Here is a 14,054-nt window from a genome sequence, read left to right as displayed (position 1 = left end):
AAAACAAAATCATATGTATGGTATATAAAAATCATGTAAATCCTGAACTGGAATTGTTAAATATAGCGTTTTATTTATATAATATCAAGTGGCTAACTGGCAAGGTTAACGTGCCATAAAGAGCAGAAGTAAAGTTTTTTTTAAAGAATATATCAAGAAATATTACGTCACAACAACGTCATTAATTGTATTCTTTGTTAATCGGTGTGGGAGGCGGCAAATAATTACAATTAGTTATGCATAAATCTACTTGTTGAAATTCAGAGGCGTTCCCAAAGTACCTTTCGCCATGATGTCACGTGTTCAGAGTAAACTACATAAAAATAAGAGAAGTTTACCCAAATAAATCAGATCGCCCTGGTATCGTGGTCATGGCGTTTCACTTAGCATTTGGTGTTTATGTGATCGCTTTTATAGGTGAGTACTATGTACCATTTCAGCATTCAATTCACCCGTGGGGCGCTTTCTCTTTTTTTGTTATCATTTTTGTCTCTACGTATAAATTTGTATCAATTGCGTGACTCGTCTTATGACAAAAAAAAAAAAAAAAAACGTTCGATATTATTTATTATCCTGGGTATTCAATTAAAGCATCTAGAAAAACATGATTGAGAAATATAAAATAAATCCTAAAACGAACATGTCGAATTCAAAACTAGCTTTGCGATTCAGAACTTGTATATTAATATCACGCTGCGATAGAAGAGAACCTTTTAAAATATTGTTTGTTCCGTCAATTGCAGAAGTTAATTTAGAAAAAAAACAACGCAGTTACTCGTAGACTACAACGAGAGAGAGGTTTCTTATTTGATAGTTGTATGCTACATTTTAAGATAGACATTATTCAAAACACACTGAACCAATCGAATTTACCGTCTTGAATAATTGACTTAAATATTAAAAATTAAATTGGTCTGTCATTTCAACACATCGCGTTCGTGACAAACTGCATTTTCCATAGTAATAATATTACATACGAAACCACATGACGCTCTTCTCTCTGGTGGTCGCCATGGCACTGCGATATGGCTGACAGACCCATAAACTCTGCTTTCGGTTATCTCAAGCAATGCTGTCGTCTCTATTTAATCAAAATACAATACTATTTTAAATACATCAGTGTATCAGTGTCATGAATTCATCATTATCATTGGACGAGACCATTTTTAATGTATGCGAGTCATGGTCACGTGACATAATGCACAGCGGCACCCATGATCTTCTAATTTAGGTCTTAAATTACAATAAGCAAAAATTAATAATAAAGTTTGGTTTTAAATATGTTTTATTCTGGAAAAAGGAACTGAAAAGTTAAACATTTAGATATACAGGAAGTGTGATTACAACGGGAGGTGACTTTATTTAGTAAGCCAAACTAAAGTAATACACTGTCGTCTGCTCTGGTACCTACGAGCGTGCATGACTGCTTCCAAGGTCAGTGCTTGCGCGATTTAGTGTGTACGGCGTTGTTCGAAAACATTTTTGAAATATGTTTATTATAAATGCATTAAATCAATTGAATTCATTGCAAAACAAAAAAACAAACAAAATTTTGACCATGGTTGTCGTAATCGTAATGTTATAATTCATGCCATGTATGCGCTGTTGCAAGTTACTTTTCTTTCCCCAACATTTTTCTCATGTTTCTGTAGTACTTTGAACCCGAAACGGTTTTCTCTTCGAGGTCAATTCTGAATTTTGTGAGAATTAAGTCGGGTGAAAACATGAATGAAAATTTAGTCAAACGAGACTCGTGCTAACATGCATAAAAAACATATACTCTTTTATATGGGATCCTGTGAACAGCATCCGTAACATACGTAGATTCATTGAAATAATGACGTATGTTGTGACGTAATAATTTTATCATTCAATTACAATGCATGCAATCAAAACACAGTTAAATCAAACAAAACCAAAAAAAAAATAGTCAACACTTGAGGGCGTTATTCACATTCGATAACAGCATCAGTGACCGTTGAGGAAGATTAAAACTACGTATTCTGAGGGCGCTGCCACTAAAAAAATAAGCGCCCAGTTCAACTGTCGATGACAGGCAATAACCAAACCACACCACTCACGTAACAATAATTGTAGTGATGATTGAAGAGACTACACTTTTTCACTGTGTCTCAATGATATACTAAGTTAAAATAATACCAAACATACAAAGAATGTAATAACTAATTTAGGTGCTGAATAAAATAGTTATCGAGACACATGATATGTTGACTGGATGTTAAGCAGGGGAATCGTCACCTGCGCATGCGTCAGATAGCTATAGCGTTTCATTTTTCACAAACAAGCGTCTACCCGTGAGCCTTTGCGTTTTTAGCGTGTGTTGTTATCGTCGCTTGGGACTTAGATTTATTCCAAAAATGTGAGTAGATAATATTCTATTCGTGTACTTGTCATTTAGGTGGCGTATGCTTATACATACTAATCGGCAAAAAAAATGGTCCATAACAATCATCTTGGCATATTAAATATTAATTTACTTAAATAATGATATTATTCGAGTAAAATAATTATTAGAAAAAAATTTAAGGGAGAGATGCTTAATAAGGTTGCGCTTTCGGTGCGAGGTTGGTGAGCAGACCCCCCCCCCCTCCATGCAAAATTTCGTGCCGCCGCCTATGTCCTTACTAAACAAGACGACAGTTAGATTGGAACTCGGTATCACGGCTGCGCTCGTCAGCATATAAATTGTTGCAGAGACAAAATCCACCCCAGGCGATACGAAAAAACATTTTAGCAGACGATCGCCACAACGATAAAACACGCTATAATTCACGCTTAAGTTGTTACTCCTTAGTGTGTACATGTTCTTGTATACCTTCCTATAGGTTTGACCCACGACCGATGAAATTGATATGCGACACATCTTCTGAAATTAAACATGCGTTAGACGCTATACCATAAACAATAATAACTGATTGTACTGCTTAGTTGCACGACGGTGACCAGACACGAAAGGTTTTACCTGACGCACGGCAGAATTTGTAGTTCTTCACGCGTTTCAATAAATTTATAATACAAATTAGTCTTATTCTGTCAAAAAACAAGAAGCGGGCTTTTGAAAATGAATGTCATTCTGTCATTGGCATTTTGCCATTGATATTAGTGGCAACTTACTCTGCACCCACGACACATACTACAAGTCGTTTTGCGCTGCTCAAATAATTTTAGATACTCACGTTCTTTTTATTTATATTGCTGCTATAGAAGCCATACTGTTATATGGAGAGTCTTCAGCCGCTCTGGCAAAAGAATCCCAAACAGCAATAGCGGGTGATGCATCTGTTCATCTGCCATGTTATTACGATAAACCAGCTGGATCGGTAGACGTTGGCAATGTATGGCTGCAGTGGAGGAATGAAGAACTTATTCTCCTTGAACTGAAACTGTTTAGTTCAAGTTTGGCGAGTTATCTTAGTGTCGAAAAATACAGCGTTGACGATGATGGGCGCATGGTCATACACAATGTTACAATCGAAGACGAAGGAAAGTACTTGTGTCTGGTAAACTGGGATATGAAAGACTATTACATAACGCAGCAAACAGAAGTGAATTTGAGAGTGTTAAGTAAGTACCGCAATGTTTTTAATTGTTATTTTGTGACGGTTTATTCAGATAATTCAGGCTGGTATGCTGCGCATATTAATTAGGTATCTGTCAACCGCTTCCTAATACAAGTACACGAGCTGCAAGTCATAGAATTCTAAATGTGTTATGAGTCAAGCAGATAAAACGCATCTTAAATATTCGGAATTGAGGCATTCGAACATCTAATAACCTGAAACAAAAACTAGTAAAACTATTTGTTATCTTATTATCTGGGACCTTTACCTAAATATTCGATTTTGAATTGGAATAGTTTTCCTTTTTTTAAAGGGTTCACAGATTTGTTTGTGTGTGTGTTCATAAATTTGTTGAGTATGCACTCAAAGTATGCACTCAGACAGTACGCCGCGCATCGACCTCCGCTGCGCATCGGTCAATACTTCCGCTGTACTGTCTTCGTGCATACTTTGAGGTATTCATATTCAGATCCAGCCAAACCTGTACATGACTGAGATCGGAAATAATAGTTGGTTTTATCTCCTCACTGATGTTTTTAAAGCGAAAAATAAAGCAATACCATTCACACAATTTTACATTAGGAAGATTTGTAATATAAATTCTAAAACAAATTCAGGTGCTCTTTCCCTTTTGTCTTTTTACATACATAACTAACCGAAGTTCAAATTGCTTTTTGCAAACAAAAGTGCACCCTATGTACACAGGAGTGCTGTACGATGCACAACACAGTAGTTAGTAAGACATTACAGATCCCTCAATGTGTCTTACACTCCAGCCATTTCTTCTCGCGATACACTATAATGCAACAGTAGGTGATTTTCCGTTTAACTGCGAGATCTCGCGAGATGCATGAAAGACGAGCGTCGAACGTCTGCCGCAAAAATCGAACGATTTGATTTTAAACAGACAGAGGAATATTGCTTTCGAATACCCTTACTTAATTGAAATTGCATATCATCAAATGTGTACAGCACATTATTAAGCATGGAAATGTCCCCCAAAATATGTTCGCGTTTGTCGAATTCCACGCGATGATTGACGCCACTACGACGCTATGACCTTCGTTTGTCCTATTTTTACGTTCGATTTCACGCATAACGCGTGATTCTCGCAGTGAATGGAAAATGGTCTATTATATTAGCGATTCAAGTACAATTTTAAATGAGCACCATTAACTAATTATCAATTAACAATCTATTGGGCAATAAACACTGATCAATTAGGATCTAACTAACACGCACGCATTATAAGTTGATTCTCACATTCTTTAGATATCAACTGAGTATCAACTGTTCACTCTACAGGTCCAAAACGTGAAGTTTATCTACATTTAGAACCGTCCGGAAAGAGACAAAACGTAACACATGGCACAGCCATACAACTGGACCAGTCTAAGGACCACGTGATCGAATGTAGTGCAGCTAACGACGACAGAGAAACACAACTCGTATGGGACGTTCAACCGTCGATATTGAACACTGTAATCGTTTACGGCGAAGAGGATATAAAGACCAGTAGGCTGATAATACTGGCTGACAATGAAACAGGAATAATTACATGCACGTGTTCCTTGAACCGGCCTCCATTACCACCAATGACCACGAGCATCACAGTGGAATTGATAAAGCCATCTGAGAAAAAGACTAAAAGTAATTATTTCCACAATGTTTCTTAATTTTTTTTTCAAATTCAAATTTATGTATTGATTTTTCCATGTCTCATTTCCATTAATTGCATTTTAGTTAATTAGTTTTGAAATTTATACCTGAAGTAATGACATGGTTTACATAGACAAAGATGTTTCAAGTAAAAAAGAAAATTCGCCCCTCCCCCTCGATGTATGTTGGTTTTCAGCTGGGAGCCAGCTAAACACGTTTTGGAACTTTCTCTTTTGTGTTACGTATACCACTAAAATAAAGATTTTCCGTTTCCGACATGGCAAATTCTTTCGTGTTTTTTTTCTGTGAAAACAATTGATTTTGATAAGAAAATTAAAAAATACGAAATGTATTTTTTATATTCACATCAATGATAATTTTCATAATCAGCGTTTACACAAGAATATTACAGAAATATATTCTCAATATATTTGCATTTTATTTGTCTTGAATTATGACAGAAAAAAGCTGAGTGAAATCACAAAATATGTGGAGTGCTCAACAGCTCACGTGAAGACTAACATAAATAAATTTGGTTTTGAAAATACTGTATATTTCTGCATAAAAACGAAGAAAAAATCACAATATCGAAAGCGAAAAGTCTTTATCGTTTTGTTCTATATGTTCACTCGGCGACTGTGCGTATAACCAACCAAATCATACATATTAATATATGTCAATATCAGCTGATACGGTTTTATTTGCATAAATATAATATAATAATTACTAAATATTATCTAATAAATATCATATGCATATCTAAACGGTTACTCTAATTGGCAGAAAATACAGAAAATAGACGGGATAGGAAAAAACGGCGACGTAGGCCAGCAGATTCATCCCATCCGAAACGACGACGTAAGCCAGCCAATTTACCACCACAGAATGTCACCATTTACACTGTGACTACAGGACGATCCTTCACTATTCCCGTATCTGTTGAACTTGAATGTCGTCTGAAAAAGAGAGACTATATTACGGTACTAGTGGAACGAATGAATGGTGAACTGATTCAGAAATTCAGCGACAAAAAGGGGTACGGTCAATGTGAGGAAAACACCTGTATCTTCATCCATCGCGGGAGAAAACGTATCACTATTGAGTTTAAAATTTCAACAGTCCGTGAAGAAGACATTGGACCCGGACATGTGTCGATATCGGTGAATAGCAAACGTCACAAAACATCTACGTTGAAGGCCGAAGCGGACATGTATTACTCCCTGCAAACATAGTGAGTTCCTGTGCTTTATCGTATTGATTTAAAGGGCGGTGGTCGTCGCTCAGCGCGTGCTTGAAGATGTAAACAAACGATGTATTTTACACGCGTTGCATACGTCGCTATGAGTCACATATCGAACAGAACGCGGCGCGACGACCACCGCCCTTTACACTTCGCAATAAAAATAATACTGAGTGATGTGATCCATTGTGCAGTGAATAACATATTCGCATTGCATTGTAAAGCATGTAGGTACGATCTTCTATGTTACTAAGTGCCATTTTCGCGATACAGTGGTACATTGACAGGGCTCCAGGGGCACTGATCTTCGAACTGAATAAATGACACACTTACCAAAGGCTCCCATACCAATAATAAGTTCGTACATATCAACTGCCTCATCGTCATTCTTACTCAATATCTACTTTAATCAATTATTTACTTGTTGTTGTTGTCTCTCTTTTTCAGGGCATTTATTTTACGACATCAAGCTGTCGTCACACTGTCACGTTATATTTACACTAAAGAAATGCAAGCCACATAATCCCATTAAATACAAAGAAGACAGACGCCACCTGTATGCCAAAGATATGTCAGCATTTCTTCTAATGTTTAAGATGCTACAACTTTATTATACATATATCTATTTTTAAAGAATGTTTATTATTGTATTAATGAGCCAAATAATCCCAAATGGTTGTAGTAGTGTGTTATTTCGTGTTGTCATTACATACTACTTATACATGTAATATACTATGCAATAACTGTTGTATACGATGAATAAATATGGTATGTTCTCAGTCACCTACCAGATGATATTCTTGTAGCACGTACTAAAATATTTTATTTAAAAGAATATATATAACATGTCTGTGATTTGAAATATGGTTCAAATTTGTTGGCTATAAAATTATTACCCATTCAAAGTTAAAGATATATTATTATTATTGTATACCTTTGCATTTTAAATATTTTAATGCGCATGCGCATAGAACAAAATTTATTTATACGGTATGCTCTTTTCTATAAAATGTTGGAGTCATGTTTCTAAAAAAAACTGTACGATGATCTTATATCTTGATGACATTACTAATTAGAGCACGAAAGAGGTAAACTATATCACTTGAAGCGGGAGGGTCGTCACCTGCTTTAATTTGGCCCAAAGCTCTTTGAATTCCCATATAATTAAAGCGTGGCAGTCGTCGTGCCGAGTCCTGTTCGATATGGGCCTCACAGCGACTTATATAACCCGTGTAAAATACATTGTTTATTTACATGAAATTCGGACACGCGCTGCGCGACGACCACCGCGCTTTAATATTAAGTGACATTTGATATATTCCTGTACAACCATGGCGCAGGTCTAGTTTAGAATACAGATGATATGACACGGTAAGCGTCTGGCATTACGCCTTACGATTTGTGTGTGTTCAAGGAGTGCTTGGAGATGATGAATACTAGCTTATGACGCCACTCATTTCAACTGGTTACACGAAAACGTGTTATAACTTTATAAATTCAACTTACTTTATATACCAATTGTAATTGAATGTAAAATATAGGGAAAAAAGTATATTCGCTGGATTTTATTTTCACTGAATCATTCCTTCAGCGAAAATAGCGAAAATTAATTCCAAGCGAAAATTAAGTATTTTACAGTACTAAAAATTATGTGCTTATTTTTGTTTTCATAAAAATACAGAATATTTTATTTTCACAGGGCATTATTATGACAACATTTTCAGAATTTCTTTGTATTCAGTAAACATTTTTTTTAATTTTTTTTTTATATTTTTTTGTGCCAGGCAACAGTTCCGGACATTGAGTGTCACTGTTGTCTCTCCTGACTTTTGTTTCTGTATTTGCAAATTGCAAGTGCTAGTGACGACACATAGTGCATTTTGCCACAGAAGTCTTATTCATGTTTGGATCTACATGACAGGGCAGTGTGGCCATCTCTCTGCCAAATGGCAATTTGTAATGCGCTATCCTGGCGTCAACCAGGCCCGGTCGAACACAAGTACCTGCGGACTTTAACCAAGGTTCCCCCAAAGTCGCATTCGTTAGTGAATTAATCTCGGCCAGTGGAATTGGCCTTCCCATTGAGTCTGTGGCACACTCACCCAGGGTAGGGGTCGACCCTTTGATGTTCAGCCTAAGGTAGGATTTGTACATTTAGTTGTTTCGAATTTGAAAAACAACAACATTATAAATCTTTCGTTTAGCATGTATATATATTTCACATAGAGATAATTATAGAATTGAAATAAGTTACATTTTAGTTTCATAATATAACAGTAAATACTGGCGTAATCAAAATGCCGGGTTTCCCATAATACTACCTTTAAAAAGGAAGTCCATACCGAAAACTTGATTAACCGAAACTGATAACCAATTCATGTAGACACTTGCGGCAATTTGAACATTAATATACATCGTGGCTCATATACATTTCTGCAGTAAAGAACAAAACACTACCTACGCAAAAAAAAAAAAAAAAAAATATTTGTATATCTATAAACGGGATTTTTCATGAGAGTATTTAATAACCATGCTGCATGCCAATCGAAACGTTTAGCAGGAAATATTACTGCTTATTTGATACGGTGCAAGATACCACATGCACATTACGGGTAAACATCATCACACGAGGAAATGAAAATCATGTGAAGGAACCGTTTTTAATGCAGCGATATGAGAGTATTACAAAAATAATAATAAGTATATAAGCCCAACGATGCAATAAACAAATAGATCACCTGGTATCACATATTTGTAAAGCTGGCTGATACTCTAAGCATCGTGAGATGTACTATACACTCATCTTAGTTTCGTTGGTTATACTAGCACGGGACTTCCTCGTGTCAACAATATTACGCATTACTTTTCCCACAATCTAATGTGCTCTTCTAATGGAAATCACAAATTCGAGGGTTGACCTGGGCGCGGCTTGCCCTATTTACCGCCGATGACTCCGTCGACACCTTCCAATCACCTAAAAATAACGTAATTAAAGCTTGGTAACTTTCCAGTTTGTACTCGTCGATCTACGCAACAGTCAAAGTCGCCATCTTTGTTTATATTAGACCCATATATCTCACGCATGCGTGGCGCGACGACAACTGCACTTTAAAAGTGAAAATAACATATTCAACCACTGACCAAAGGCATAAAGAAAATACCATTGAAATCGCAGAACATCTACAACTTAAATACAGATAATACATTGCAAAACATGGCTAAATCAGTGAAAGAATAGACCAGGGCCCAGGTGTATCGATAAGAGTGAGCACATCCCGCTTCATCTGTAACACTCCTCATTTATATTTCCGGGTCATACTCAAACGCTTGCTTTCTGACTGAGAGGTAATCTTACAAAGGACATTGATGACACCCGAGATCAACTGTGTAATATTAACCACGTGATGTTTGTCAGATATCGTTTAAATGTTATAACCAGGTTTAAAGGGGAACCGCTCAATCTAATGGATTGCACCAAAGAATCATGGGACACTATTGTTTATGTTGCTACAATCTATCTTTTATTATCCATTGTTATTTTAATACAGAAAATAAATTTGTTGTGAGATTAGGCTTAACTGGAAGGTGCCCCTTTAATAATTTAGACAAAACAGTGCCGCATTTAAAACACATACACACTTCAGGCCCGGACATAACTTTAAAATGTATAACCCGTATGGGCATACTAGGCATAACACGTTATAACTCATAATATACAAGCCATTTTTTGTGGGTTTAGAAATTATTCATCGGTAATAAGACCTTACCCTGGATCACCTAAAACCACCCTCGTTATAATCGTATACACGTTTGCTCGTTACTTTATATGTCAGTATTCGCCTACACACACTGGTTACTAAAATCATACCATCTTCATTTTACTGACTTTCTAACATAAAGTAAATCTAGATATTGCTCTATTAAGCTAGTAATTAAGAAGCGTAAATTATGTCGTGACAGACTCTGTACACATAATGAATAGAGAGGCACGCATTACTTATAGTTTAACACGTGTCACTGTTATATATAATACAAAAAAAAAATGTTTTGAAAAATAAGTTTTTTTTAATTGTACTAGTAGTATCATACGTTACATTGTTGTATCACACCCACTTTTACGAGTCTGTCATTTGAGAAGCTTTGAAATAAAGCATCACTTGCTCTATAATTGAGGCATGTGTTCTATTTCCGAATATATATGTATATTAGACTGTTCAATGCTTCCGCAAAATTGCTTCGTTATTGCCATAGCAGTATCAATTAGTACATATACGTGAATTCAAAGGTATCATGTCTGAGATTCGATTCGACCATTGTGTATGACGTACGGGTCAGTAGACCGCCCAGCGTAATATCACCTGCCTGTCAATCATTTCCCATGTTTCAGTTTCCCAACAATACATGTGGTCAAATTAATGTTTCCTCATTGTATTAAATAGTTATTCACTTTATGTTATATTTCCATTCCAAAGCAATATATTTATAGGATTTGGCTATAATTCGCGTATGGTCAAGGTACGTAAAACAGTATAAAACACGGTTGGCAATACATGGGAAGTAAACAGTGAAGAAAATAGAATTCCCCTATAAAATAATTCAGCAGGGGCCATTGTATTCAACTGTTTTGAGATAGTATCGGCTATCCAAGAGTCGCTTTAAGACAATCACTCAGCGCGAAAGAATGTACCCAGGTTCGTGTTGTATACACTAGCGTTGTGTCCAGAGAACTTAGCCCACTTAGCTGATACGACCTACACGTAGATATACTAGATTCGACCCAAAGGAATTCACACATTAGTTCATTACAGATAATCGAGCATTAATCATCCAAACTGTAAGCTGAGGTAATGTCTCTCTCTCCAGTTCTCTCCTTCTCTTCCTTGCAAAGTCTAACAAACTCTACCATTAACTCTAAGGCGTGACAGAATAAACATGCGATCAGCCAATCGCTGCAGTCGTTGGCACGATCACGTGATTACCAGGGTTGTGTCTCACCCTTAAAGCATTGCAGAAGTCGCCACCAATAGATACAAATGTAGCTATTTAAACATGTTCAGTTACCCCTTCATTATTTAGATAGCAGTCAACTATGCCTAAAGTTGCGAATAGTTGTATTTCGGATTCAAAATATAAGACTATTTATCACCAAGGGGAATACCGGCAGAGGAACTAAAATATGCGTGTTGTACTTTCAAAGTGTCAGTTCGTGTTTTGTGTTCATATGTGTACTCAGCGAGGGGTAGCATTCGCCTGGCTATGATTAAAAAATATTCTATTTAAAGTGAGAGAATAGAAACAGGAATTTCATATTGCAGTCCATCGTGTGCAACCAGTTCGATTTCGTATGTAAATAGACCACTGATTGGTAGATGGAAATTGCCAGCGTGTGTTTTGTATGTGTAAATAAGCCAGTGTTGCCAGGCTTACGAAGCTAGTACACAGATTGAAGACCATGGTTCTGAAGTCGCATTGACTCGCACTTTTTATTCATGAAATGGTTGGCCATCCATCGACAGAAACTGACACTGGTGTTGTTGCTTGCAAAGCTTTTATATATAAGTAGACACATTTTTATGAACGCTCCTGACTGCGTTTCCTCATTTTCTGCATACTCAATCATACATAAGGTCTGACACTCCATGTACATGCATATCGTTTAATGTTGTGTACCCCATAGGCAGAACGTAGGTTGAATACACGTCTCTTTATTTCTCTCTTTGAGCACCAAAATCAGCTTGGAATTCATTTTCGCTATTTTCGCTGAAGGGATAATTCAGTAAAAATAAAATCCAGTGAAAATACCTTTTTTCCTATATTTTACATTCAACTCGTCAAAAATCTGTGAAAATAAATTCCATACAAAATACCCAAAAAGTCTTTTCAGCGAAAATTAGTTCTAACTAAAATAAAATATTTTACCACAGTTTTTTTCATGCGTGTTCAAAAATTTGCTTGCGGCACGTAGCTAATAGAAAACGTTGTCCATTTGGTCCAAAAAATATCCAGAAAAAAAATGACAAAATGCATAAAATTAGACAAAATGTGGCGCCAAATATCGTGCTCGAAGGGTTAAGGCATTTATACTCCCTTTGTAGTGTGATGTGCTGATGTATTCATCAATGTGAGGACATTGGTTCAACCACCTGTTGCTCCTAACTAGTGGTAAAATAAGAAGATGAACATTCAGTCCGCTCCCATTAGACAATATAATAGCCAATGCCCGTTCAGCTGACGGATAAATATACTTACAAGTATTTGCCCATAGTACACACATTTTCACAAAACTGTGATCGTCAAGAATGCAGTATCTTGGCTTTTTATCGTTAATCTGTTCTTCACTACACAAGCCATCATGTTTTGTACCTTCTAGAAACCACTTATTAGTACCTTACCCTGGATCATCTAAAAGCCTCCTTGTTATCATCGTTTCATTCCCCAAGAAATTCTAATATCCTTTGCACGTAATATATACCTACTTAATTAGCGTCTTTCAAATGTAAGTACAATAGATTCTAATTCTTCCTGTTTCGGTTTGTGTGCAATCTGTAATAACGATTTTGGACAGGTTTGAAAAGCTTAAGGCTGATGCTATTCACAATTTTGACCAAGTAAATTAGAAAGACAGGAACACTAGAAACCCATTTCTTGACGAAATTAAATGTTTAAATTAGCATATAACTGTTTATTGCAGCATTGGACCTCGTTATACATCGTTCTAGGTGTGTACTACAAGTAAAATACAATTCAATGTATTAACCTGGATATTCATACAGTTGTGCACTTCACAGTTAGACCAGGGTGATTTTTCGGATGATTTTTTCAAATCTGATATTGTCGGCCCAAACCATTCTCTGAACCAGCAGTGTCTGTGATGATACTATCTACAATCGATTATTTTAAAACATTTCATGAGATATGTAGTCATTTGCGACTCGTGAATAATAAATATTACTATAGCAATACGAATATTCCCCGGAAACACCTGTGCATGCGGCAAACGACCATAGTGTGTCGTTGTTTACAAACAAACGTCTACCCGTGAGCCTTTGCCTTTTTAGCGTGCGTTGTTTTTGTCGCTTGGGACTCAATTCCTGCGCGTGCGCAGATGACGATCTCACCACTTTAAAATGTGAAACAATGTTTCTTTTATATAAATAGAGACTGGTCGTCGTAATCAAAGTTAGCTGCCCATTAGGTATAGCGATAACTATCGTAGATGCTAAATGTACATTCGACTCCTATGCCTTAGTTTTCCCCACGCTTTAGTAGTTATGTGAGCGGAAATGTCCACCCACACTGAGAACAAGAACAGAACACGGGATAGACGGCTTGACCAGCCCTGTGACTGAAGGTCTCATGCCACTAATTAACCAATGGCTGCTCGTAGTCAATTTAAATGCCCAGCAAGAACCAATGAAATTTTTTAAATATTATTTTTCTCAGGTGCTCCCTGTTTGAGGGCGTAATCACCTGGGTGAGACCAACATGTGGTCTTTTGTTTACTACTTAGCGGCTGTGTACCTGTGGGTTTATTCTGTGTGTTAATGGATGTTCTAATCTTGGTGTTTTTCCAG

At 36.5% G+C, this 14,054-nt stretch overlaps 1 protein-coding gene across 2 annotated transcripts in view; it reads left to right on the top strand.

Moving 5' to 3' along the window:
• The window catches only part of LOC102808616 (uncharacterized), a 38,576-nt gene extending 31,313 nt beyond the window's left edge, over positions 1 to 7,263 (top strand). The window contains exons 1-5 of one of the 2 annotated variants that reach the window (XM_085499189.1): positions 103 to 417; positions 3,226 to 3,585; positions 4,887 to 5,231; positions 6,024 to 6,471; positions 6,928 to 7,263. In XM_085499189.1, coding sequence (XP_085355315.1) covers positions 372 to 417; positions 3,226 to 3,585; positions 4,887 to 5,231; positions 6,024 to 6,471; position 6,928 — 1,200 coding nt within the window. In that variant the 5' untranslated portion in view covers positions 103 to 371 and the 3' untranslated portion in view covers positions 6,929 to 7,263. Of the gene's footprint in view, positions 1 to 102; positions 418 to 3,225; positions 3,586 to 4,886; positions 5,232 to 6,023; positions 6,472 to 6,927 lie in introns of those variants that run through there. The other variant, XM_085499190.1, reaches the window with a different exon arrangement.
• Positions 7,264 to 14,054: the final 6,791 nt, after the last annotated feature.

Source organism: Saccoglossus kowalevskii, chromosome 5, assembly GCF_978046115.1.
Source record: "Saccoglossus kowalevskii chromosome 5, keSacKowa6.1, whole genome shotgun sequence".
Taxonomy (NCBI): Eukaryota; Metazoa; Hemichordata; class Enteropneusta; family Harrimaniidae; genus Saccoglossus; species Saccoglossus kowalevskii.
The sequence above is the reverse complement of the archived record's forward strand: the minus strand, read 5'-3'. Positions and strand labels throughout refer to the sequence as shown.